This window comes from Panthera uncia, chromosome B1, assembly GCF_023721935.1.
Source record: "Panthera uncia isolate 11264 chromosome B1, Puncia_PCG_1.0, whole genome shotgun sequence".
Taxonomy (NCBI): domain Eukaryota; kingdom Metazoa; phylum Chordata; class Mammalia; order Carnivora; family Felidae; genus Panthera; species Panthera uncia.
Window position 1 is genome coordinate 152,816,248 of NC_064811.1, and position 11,471 is coordinate 152,827,718.

Consider the following 11,471-nt stretch of genomic DNA (forward strand, 5'->3'; position numbering starts at 1 on the left):
CTTGGCAGGCTCACCGCTGCCGTCTGGGTGCCGTGTTCCGCAGCTTTGGCGAGATCCCAGCAGCGAGCTCCGCGCTTCTGAGCTGTTTTAGAATCTTTTCTCACATCCGTAGGGCTTCATACGTCACTTTAATTTTGGTCTTTGACTCTTCCACCTGAGAGGTCAAATGCTGTGCCTACAGAAGCCTCTCATTCCAAAGTCTTTCTCTTGGCTTTCTGACAGCGAAAATTTTATTAAGTTTCACCAGCAGTTGGTTCTTTTATTTGGAACATCTGGTAGGGAATGTCCACTTTAGTTGCTCTGATTGCTTAAGAAATTGACTTTTGAATCTGCAGGGGATTCTACAGAGAAGCCAGGAAGCTATTCTTATCTTGGAAGCTATCCCCAGTGCTTCCAGATGGTTTCAGTGAAGAAACACTCAACAGCCTCACATCCACAGATCTCCAGCTTCCTTCCAATTCTGAAACCATTATTCAGACTCTGGTCTCCTTTACCCTCTCAGCTTTTTGAACAAGAATGGCAATGGAAAAAAGTGGATCAAATTGCCATTGCATTGTCCCAAGTTCTTTGAGCTCTAGGTAGGATCTTATCCATCAGCCTTCAGCTCAGCAGTGAACAAGGCAAAGCCTACCACACAGAAGGCACTGACTTCCTTTTCAGAGGCACAACAGTAGCCCCTGGAGACAACTCCATCTTGTTCTTGTAGATGGAGCCCTTTACTCCTTGTCCTCAGTGTGCAGAAATTGTAATGATCTGGTAATGTACATAAGTCTCCATAAAGACCATCTTCTCAGGTAGGTTTTAGAAATATTTGGGTTGTTGGGAGGGTAGTATATTAACACCCTCTGTTAACCATTTTGTAAAAATTCCCCTTCCTTAGACTTTGTGTGTTAATTCTCACCACCTTATTCGTTAGCTCCTTAGACAGTTTTTGTAGCTCACACATGCCCTGTCAGGCTAGGATCTAATGGGGTTCTGGTTTAGAGATTCTTTGCATAGAGTTAGGTGTAGGGAGGAATCCTCACATGTTATTTTCTTTCCATGACTGCTACCTTATAAGCCATACATAGAGTAAGAGAAAATAACAGGAGAGACTCCACACAGGTTTTCAAAGTAGTTGGAGTCTTAGAAGTGACTTTGGCTTGGAGAGTGAGAGAAGGAGAACAGCTTCTACTCAGTCTACCTTTGGTTTTAGTGAGCAGGCATTTGGAGAAAACCTTTAAGCAGGTTACCTGGGAGTCTCCCAGTAGACACCATCATTTATTGGCATATACTGGGGAAGAGTATCCATGGCTGTCTTCAGTGTGTCCAGTAGTGTGGTTTCATCTCCATAGCTGAACTTGTTGTCACATCCAAGTAAAAGCTTACCTACTCCATTTCAGTCTTGTGTTCACTTATTTGGCCTTTGTGGTAGTGTGACAAACACTATTAACATCAAGACCAGGTTCCACCATGTGGATGTTGAAGCCAGAAGAAATAAATAATGGAGAAATGTAGTTAATAGAGGGTAAGTGAGTAACAAATCAGAAAAGAAAAAGATAGGGACTATGACTACCTGAGATAGAGATTTTTCAAAATTGGGAGCCTAGAAGGTTGAAATTTGAACCCAAGTATGATAAAGGTTTATGTTTTGGAAATCTTGCTTTGCTGACCAGATTGGGAAGGGAACCAGGTAGGTGTGGCGAGGCCAGCTAGCAAGATTGGGAAGGGAACCAGGTAGGTGTGTCGAGGCCAGCTAGCAAGCTTGTGCAGTCGTCCACACGACAGATGTTGGTAGCTTGAAATAGGGTGGTGATGTGGAGGTGGAGAGAAGTGGACCAGGGAGAAGTAACTTTGTAGATAAAATCACAAGATCTGAAGATAGTTCAGATTGAGGGTGTGGGGGCAGAGAAAAAGAATGGCTCCTGGGTTTCTGGTCTATGAAATGGAATGGATAGTGATACAGTTCTTTGAGCTAGGGAGTCCTGGAAAAGAACCAAACTTTTTGGTAGTGGGGTGACCATGAGTTGCCCAGGGACATATGAATCTGAAAATACCTTTGAGGTACCCAAAAAAGTGTCAGATAGGCCATTGGATGGGTGGGATGGAGCTCGGAGGAGGGGCCCTCAGACCCATTGGTACTGGAACCTGGCTTGTGAGTACTCATCGTCATTTTAACCTCCACAGGTGGTTTAACAGTGCAGCCATGATTGAGATTTCCTGCCCTGCCCACTCTTTTCTCAGCGTGCCTTTCATGTAGTGTATGGATCTTACCTATTTATTTCTTCCAGACACCACTTTGTCTGACATCCTTCACCTGATCTGTCTCCAGTTATCTCCCAGATGGTTGTCTCTGTGACATTTCTTCTCTCGAGTTCTCAGTTTTCAGTTTCTACAGTACACATCTACTTGGATATATCTCAGCTGTGGCGTTACTTTCTTCAAATTGCCCAAGCTAGAAACCTTGATGTCATCCTTGATTCTTTGAGCTTTATCCTTTCTTACCAGGACAGCTGCTAACAGCATGGACTCGTGTCCTCAGGTGGGGACGTTGCAGCAGCCTGGAGCATGATGGCAAGAGTGTGAGCTCAGGAGTCTGATGTGGGTGCAAAAGCCCGCTTCTCCATTAGTTGGTTAGCTGGGAGACTTTGGACAGCTTCCTTAACTTCCCTGACTCTGCCTCCTGTATGTTCATTTTTTTTTTTTCATTTCAAATTTTTAAATTCCAGTTAACATGTAGTGTAATTTTGGTTTCAGGAGTAGAATTTAGTGATTCATCCCTTAAACACAATACCCAGTGTTCATCACAAGTGCCGTCTTTAGTACCCATCACCCATTTAGCCCATCCCTCACCCACCTCCCTCCAGCAACCCTCAGTTTGTTCTCCATATTTAATCATCTCTCGTGGTTTGTTTCCTTCTCTCTTTTTTTTACCCCCTTTCCGTATGTTCATTTGTTTTGTTTCTTAAATTCCACATGAGTGAAATCATAGGGTATTCAGTAGGCATAGTACTATCAATTGCCTTATAAGGTGGTTGGGGTTAGTAGTAATTTTTGAAGCATATAACGCAGATTCTAGCAAATAAAGAATACTTGGTAAATGGTAAATACTGTTATTATTAACTAATCTCCTTGCCTTTATTTCCCTTCTCCCTCTTTTCTGTCTACTACAGATTACCCTTTTTAAAACACTGGTATTATGTGGTATCACTTTCCTTTGTCTCTTTGTGTATTTTTAATTGAACTTTTTGTATAGCTATGGCTTGAATAGGCCTTATCTCCCTTCCTGGTAAGCTCTTTGGGAGCAAGGCTTTGGCTTATTCATCATTTTCTGTTTTCTTCCTGTCTTATCCTCCACCCAGGCTTAGCATAGGGCTTTATACATCACGGATATTTACTAAATGCTTGTTGAATCTCTTATGTCTCTTCTCTACTCCCATCTTATATTGTGGCTTCTTGCTGTTCACATTGTGTTAACTCACTCAATTAGGACAACATAATTGGGCCCTACACATTCAGCCTAATTCCCTACTTGGCCTTCAGACTCCACTTGAATTGGTTTGAAATGTCATTATAAACACCAACTCTTTGTCTTTGCCCCTACCATTCTCTGCGTCTGCCTCCCTCACTGATCCCACATATTTATTAGGCTCCCTTTGGGTTCTGCCTCATCTGAGGAGAGGGCCCCAGCAGCCCTGCCCACGCTGATGCATTTCCGCTTGAATTCCTGTAGCATCTGCGACCTGGGCAGTATGCCCCGACTAGGAATCCGATCTGCTCTTGGCTGTAGACGGATTTCCTCATCTGAATAATGCCACCTACCTCCCAGTCAGTGTGGAGATGACATGAGTCTGAGGAAGCACTTTGTAAACTATAAAGCACTGGGCACATCTTATTTACTGTTCAGAGATCTCTGCCTCTTTTCTGTTGCACTCTCCTTGAGGGCAGTGATTATATTTTCTTCAAAAAAGACCCTCAACAGTGCTGGATGCATGGTAGATGTTCAGGAAATACTTGTTGGCTCGATAACCTGATTGCAAATGTGTGTTTCTTCTTCTAGGAGCTATTCGTCGCTAATGAAAGTTGAGAATATGTCTTCAAATCAGGTATGTTCAAGTTATTTGCTCTAATGTTGTGCCTTAAAATAATTAAGAGTTTTTAATAATTGAGTTACTAGCCAATACCGACTCGTGTGTTGCTGATGGCTTGACATAATTTGGTAACCATCGTACACTCAAGTGGATTCTATGAGGCATCGCCCCTCCTCCCCTGTGGACTCGCTCATGTGTTTTTAAAGTAGGTCACCTCATGGAAAGAGATTGTTGTACGTTGTTGTGAAGTGTGGTCTGATAGTACTTCCTAAGGTAAAAAGCAATGATGATCCATATTACAGTACTGAAAGAATCTTCTTAGCATTAGCACCTAATTATTTTCTTAGAACCATGTCAGAAACTTCTTGTCCATGAGTACTATCTTCCCCGAATTTATTTTCAAGTGACTGGCGATAGCACAATTTAGCTATCACTTAACAGTCTGCAGAAGATTGAAACTGGGTGGATATATTTGCTATATTGCATATTTTATAGTGTAGTTTACAAATATAGTTGACCCTTGAACAATATGGGGTTAGGTACCCCAACCCCTTACGCAGTTGAAAATCTGCATATAACTTTTGACTCTCCCAGAACTTAACTACTGGTAGCCTACTATTGACCACAAGCTTTACCCGTAACATAAACAGTCAATTTAACACATGCCCCCTTTTTTTTTTTTTTTTTTTTTAGTTTATTTATTTTTGAGAGAGAGAAAGAGGGAGCATGAGTGAGCAAGGGAGGGGCAGAGAGAGAGAGAATATCCTAAGCAGGCTCCACACTGTCAGTGCAGAGCCCGATGCGGGGCTTGAGCTCACACACCAAGAGTTCATGACCTGAGCTGAAATCAAGAGTTGGATGCTTAACTGACTGAGCCACCCAGGCGCCCCAATTAACACATATCTTATGTTATACATATTATGTACTGTATTCATACAATAAAGGAAGCTAGAGACAAGAATATAAAATCATAAAAAGTTTATACATTTACAGTGCTGTACTATATTTATTGAAAAAGATCTGTAAAAGTGGACCTGTGTGGTTCAAAACCATGTTTTTCAAGGATCAACTATATATGCTTTAGATCTGTGTTGTGTAGGATACTAGGCACTAATTACGTGTGGCTATTTAAATTTAATGAAAACTTAATTTAATTTAAAAACTCAGTTCCTCAGTCATACTAGCCACATATGGCTAGTGGTTACCATATTGGATGGTGCAGAAATAGAACATTTCCATCATCACAGAAAATACTGTTAAGCAGTATTGCTTCAGATGCTTAGAAAGAATTAATAGAATGTAAGATCCCTTAAAGGTCATCTAGTCAAACCCCATATTTAGTTCATAAATTGGAATTGTTAGTAGGACTTTACACCTTGTTCATATCTGGATGTCCTTCTAAAAATGAGTAAGAACAATATTCTTATTCATGTCTCTGTGAAGAACAAAATTTATGAGGCTTCTTTGTGAGTCAAAGATGTAGCCTTGTACTTTATCCTGAAACATTCCAGGGTAGCATTATGTAATTAAATACAGCATTGAATTTGAAGTTTAGAGCCTTAAACTGTCATTTACTAATTGGATAAGCCTAATGAAGTGATGTAACCTCTCTGAGGGAGATTTCATCAGCAGTGGAAGAGACCTGTTACTTCATGGGTCTGCACTAAAATTTAAACAAGGACATATATATGAAAGTTCTTCCTTAGTCTATGAATATAAATGGTCATTGTTATTTTTTATTTTTTATTATTTTTTGAGAGAGAGAGATACTGCATGAGCGGGGGAGGGAAGGAGGAAGAGGGAGAGAGAATCTTAAGCAGGCTTCATGCACCAGCATGGAGCCCGATGTGGGGCTCTATTTCAGAATCGTGAGATCAGGACCTGAGCCAAAATCAAGAGTTGGACACTTAACCAACTGAGCCACCCAGGCACCCCAGTCATTGTTATTTCTTACTGATAGAGTCCTTAGTTTCTCTTTCCCCACACAGTATCAGGATTAATGACGATGAGATGTATTTAATTGCTTCTGGAAACTACTCTTGGATTTCTTGGAACTCTTAAAACAGCTTAATAGTCAAACAAGTCTTTAACATACCCTAAATCTAATGTCTTTGTTTTGTGCTTATTGTTGTTTATCAAAATGTTCTGTTATTTAGAGACTACACCAGCAGAAATCTGGCACCTATATAATGTTATGTACGACATTAGGCATTTTCATTTCCATCATTGTTGATTTTTAAAGTTTGAGCGTTCTGGAATTAATACACACAGACAAATATACATACATATATCCATACACACACATACACATGATCTGATTAGTGACAGATGTTAAAAGTTCCAGGATTAGCAAGTCAGATTTGTAGAACAAAGGATCACGAACTCTTCTACCTTTCCCCTTCCCTCTGTTGCTTGTTCCTCTGTCCCTGAGTTCCAGGTTTCAATCAGGTTCACATTTCCAAGGAAGTTTTTGCACTGGGTATTTTTATTCTCTCTTGTAGTGGAAGGACTCTTACAGCCTTCCCCCCGACTTCAAAAGAATAGGTTTTAATTCTCCTTGTAACTTTCTGCTGTTGAGGGGATTACAGACCTTTTATGATCTAATTTGGCTGCACACTCAGTTGATTTTCAGTTAAAGCCTAGTGTTTATATAAGATAGGACTTGATTTTTTTTTTTTTCTTTTTTTGAGAGAGAGAGCACGAGCTGGGGAGAGGGCAAAGGGAAAGGGAGAGAGGAAGAGAGAATCTTAAGCAAGAACCATGCTCAGTGCAGAGCCCATTGCTGAGTTTGATCTCACGACTCTGGGATCATGACCTGAGCTGAAATCAAGAGTCAGACGCTCAGCCAACTGAGCCAGCCAGGCGCTCAAAGGACTTGATTTTTAATTAAGCTCATATAAATTTATCAGGAAAAATATTAGTCTTCCACTCTGAAGTTGGTTTTAATTTTGAGCTTTTGTTCTATTTAGAATAATTCTTTTCAATCTGTAACTTCTACCTAGCCTTTCTAAATTTGGTGCCAATAAATAGTTAACTTTCAATTCAGTTTTATTTCCTTATCACTTTATAGGTGGATGACAGGATACCTGTTTTGCTACATTGAAAAACATATTGGGGCGCCTGGGTGGCTCGTTGGTTAAGTATCTGACTCTTGATTTTAGCTTAGGTCATTATCTCACGATTTGTGAGATCGAGCCCCGAGTTGGGCTCTGTGCTGGCAGCTGGCAGCATGGGGCCTGCTTGGGATTCTCTCTCTGCCTCTCCCCCACTCACACTTGCCACATACTTGCTCTCTCTCAAAATAGATAAACTTTAAAAAAAAAAAAAAAAGAAGGAAAAACATATTGACTGTTAAAGGGAATCTTAAATGTAAAAATTGTCCAAATAAAGTCTTGGTCTCAGACATATATTTAAAAGTTACTGTAATCCCCAGATACAGATCTGCACACACACCGGAACTCTGCGGATCTGACTCCCGGCTTTTATAGAGAGTGACACACTTTCATTGTCACCAGCCCAGATTATCTTAGAGCATTTTTCCTCCTCAGTGTTCCAGATCTAATGCTGACCTTCGAGATAGATGGTGACTCTCTGAACATCTGTAATGCTGTGATGTCAGCGTCAGACTCTAGAGCAGTCACAGTTCTGGTTCTGGCATAGAGTACCAACAGGAGTTTTCTCTGGGTACAGTTATCTAAGACATTTTTACTGTGGCCTGGGTGCATTGTGCTAATTGAAGAAAAGCACAGAGGAAACTACTGAATGAAACCGGAGATCAAACCAAACTTCAGACCATTGTTTCCTGCCTATATCTCCTGTTTCCTTACCCATCTTTCATAAGAGCTATTAAGAAGGTGAAAAACATATACACCTGTAAGCCTGAGCCCTCTCCTCTTCTCTAACAGCTCGGGTATCAAGCAATGGGAAAGAGAAGCTGCAACAATTGATATGTTCAGGTTGAGACATTTTCAAGCGAATGTCCCAAACTTACACTATTAGTAAACATTGGCACCCGGAGCAGTGTTCAGGGCATGCGGTAGCTCAAAATGGAGTCTGGCACTCTTTTGTACTTGGCCTTCAGGACTCGTGTATAAGCCACACAATAAAATCAGCGCCTTTATACTACATACCATCATGTCGGGTTTTTAATCAATAACTTGGCAGGCTAACTAACTTGGTGTCTAGCCTGTGGCTTCCCAATCACTTTTCCTATTTAGAAAAAAAAAAAAAGAAAAAACATCTTGTGATAACCTTGAGGCTCAAAATAATGGAATATAGACCAAAAAAGGGTTTGCATACTGGCAGGATCATGGGCAGAAGGTTTGAGGCAAGATCTGTTTGGATTCCTATCTTGGTGTATTTGCTGAAGGAGCCTTACTTCATACTTTGGAAACCACTGGTCACTTGTCACTATGTTATTAACAACTTAGAGAAGCCAGCTCTTTTAAACAACTCCTACTTTCAGATAGAGAATTCGTGAGTGAATTTAGTGATTTTACTTTTTACTTTCTGACCGCTGCAGTTACGCATGAGGAAGCTTATTACTTAAGACTAATTGTGTACATTTTTAAAACGGAGTTATTTATTTTGAAGGCTTTCACAGTGTACCTTTTCTCTTTCCTACAGGACGGCAATGATTCAGATGAATTCATGTAAATGGAGGAAAGGACCTTTTAAAGATGTGAATTTAGGGACAGTTGCAGACGTTTTGATTTCATCTGTGTTCTGAGTTATAAAAAAATGAGTAAAATTCTACCTTCATTCTACACAAATATTACCAACTTCAGAGTTTAAAAAAAAAAGTGTTTCCTTTTTTGCCAACAGAAAAGGATCAGATATTTATAATATATTTGGACTTGAAAATAGCACATAACTTTAGGAAAGTGAAAATATTTTTGCCGGAACATGTCTTAGTACCTCATGAAACTTGGCTGCCCTTGTTCCTGGGATAGACTTTAGAATGAACCAGCTCTGAAAAGTATTTGTTACTGTGCTCTGTCCCTGAAAACAGATGTCTTGAAAACCTTTTCATGTTCTTAAAATAGCTTCACTTCTGTTAAGAAGAATGTATTAGTGAGCAGTATATGCGAATGTTCCCCTCAGCCTTGATTTCCTGACTAGAAAAAAAAAGCTTATGGGTTTTGATGGTGGTGGTGATATTTTCAGAAGGTTGCTGGCTTCAGTATTCCCGTTCCATTGTGTCACCTGAGTCTCTTAGCGGAGTTGTCCTCAGCTCCCAGCTTGTCCTAACTTTTCTGCATCCTTTCTCTGAGCGAGGGCCTCCCCCCCAGGTACCATCGTACTTAGAGAAGTAGTCAGTGTTCATCAAGGTTGGGCGTGTGGCAGTGTTTACTTGAACACCACGTAACCCAAGCCACGTGCCTGACGACTTCCAGGCTCTGGAGCCATTTCTCAGCACTGAGGGGAGAAACCGGAAGGCATGCTCTGCGTCCTTTTGAAGATGTAGGTTACCTGATTTTTGTCTTGGGATGCAGCCTAAAATAAAAGTCCGTGTTGCGGTTATGCTTTTAGGAAAAAACATTAAGCATTTCATGAGCCAGCCAAGTAATTTGTTTATTTACCTTGAAATAATATTTATTTTGATTTGTAACCCCAGAGTTCAGATTTCTCAATTGTAGACCCAATAACTTAATATGTAACAAGACTGCTCATCTGAACCACCTCCTCTTCAGTGTGATTCCAAATAGAAGACCTATTTTTATTGCAGTCCCTGTAGGAAGAGACAAAACAAAACCATGAAAGGGGAAAAGAATAAAGCCTGCAGGTCAGGAGGCATGCAGATTCACATTTTAACCACACCCAGAGCTCTACACGCAACTTCTTTTATTCTTCACTGTATTCTAACCCAGCAAAAATTATCTCCTCCAACAAATACTCTACCTATAATAGCACTTTGGAACTATGGGTAAAACCAAAAGACTTCAGTGTTTCTATTTATCCCAAATTGGTGTGTGGAGTTGGAAACTGGAAAATTTCCCTGAGGCATAGCTCAGCCAGATTTTTGAGAGGGGGTATGGGAAATGACTCCAGAAATTAATGATGGTGTGTGTGTGTGTGTGTGTGTGTGTGTGTGTGTGTGTAATAATATTCACCCTGGGGTTCTGTGATTTTAAAAATGTAATAATAAAGAATCATTTTTTATTTGGAAGGACATTGATACATGAATTCTTAGAATCTGCTCATTATCCCCATCCCCAAGCTGGTTTTGGGGATGATCTGGCTCTAAAAAAAAAATACCCTCATCCATCTGAGACTCAACATGGCAGGTTCTAGAGGGGTATCTTCTTCCTCCCCCACTGTCACGTGCATCTCGCCCCCACACCAGATGCCCGCTGGGCCAAAGTGCATGACCTTCCCCAAACCCTCTCTGGATTGAGTGTGAGCTGATAGCGGTGCCTCTTCAGTGAGCTGGCCGCCCTGCCCGGTACGGAGGCACGTCTTTCACGCTGCGGCAAACACCGAAAACGGGGACATCTTGCCTCTAGCCCCACCTGCGTCACCTCACCCTGCCACCACTTCCGAAGGACTCCTCTGTAACCCACGTCACAACAGGTGTAGCTGGTCCTTTTGAAGCAGGCCTGTATTTTGAGTGCAGTGTGAGAGATCCTGGGGTCCGAATTTCAAACATGTCCTAATTCTCCCCACACTGGTTTACAACGTCAAGGCCTCTCTGAATTCTCCAAGTTGGATTCCTAGCTCCCTGCCTGTGTGTGTTGGGCAGTCTTTTCCCCAGCACCCAGGATCCCAGGAAAAAAACAACAAGGACATTTTCTCTTGAGGACACTGGTTCAGTGACAACAGGTCAAAATTCTGGCACTGGAGCCATCTCATTTCTTGCTATTGGCATGTTTCCTAAACTTGCTATAGGAAAATTCCCAATCGTTACTTTTATGAGCTGTGCCCTTGATCAAATCCCTGCCTCCTGAGGGCTTCTCTTATTAACTGTCTCATTTCCCCACTCACCTGCCTGTGGGTGAGGTTCACATTATTGAATTTACTTCACAAACTCTGCTCTGTCTTACTCTTACAGCTAAAGAATTTGTTTCTTACCCACCTTTGTTGACCTGGGCTCACGATCTTCTGGCAAGGGAGCTCTGTCACAGTTCCTGTGCAGGAACACGTATTCGGAAACTTCCCAAAGCACAGAAGGCTTTGACATTAGCAGAATAGGCAATAAGCGTTAGCTGAGCCCCATCGGTAGCTCACGTTTATTTTGTTGTATTGTTTATGACTCTGTCTCGAAGCACAGGTTTGGGTGAGCCTTTTAACTGTTCAGTGCCAGGGTTTCCCCACTCAGGAAGGAAGGCGTCAGGAGTACGCAGAGGAGTAGAGAGAATTAAGCCCTAGCCTCCAGCTCAGAGCCAGTGCTCTCCCTCCACG

General features: G+C 41.4%; 1 protein-coding gene across 2 annotated transcripts in view; it reads left to right on the forward strand.

The window, feature by feature from the left end:
* The window catches only part of CCDC25 (coiled-coil domain containing 25), a 39,006-nt gene extending 28,767 nt beyond the window's left edge, over window positions 1-10,239 (forward strand). For both annotated transcript variants that reach the window (XM_049632408.1, XM_049632409.1), the window contains 2 exons: window positions 4,040-4,085; window positions 8,697-10,239. In XM_049632408.1, the coding sequence (XP_049488365.1) occupies window positions 4,040-4,085; window positions 8,697-8,726 (76 nt within the window). In that variant the 3' untranslated portion in view covers window positions 8,727-10,239. The remainder of the gene's footprint in view (window positions 1-4,039; window positions 4,086-8,696) is intronic.
* The last annotated feature ends 1,232 nt before the right edge of the window (window positions 10,240-11,471 follow it).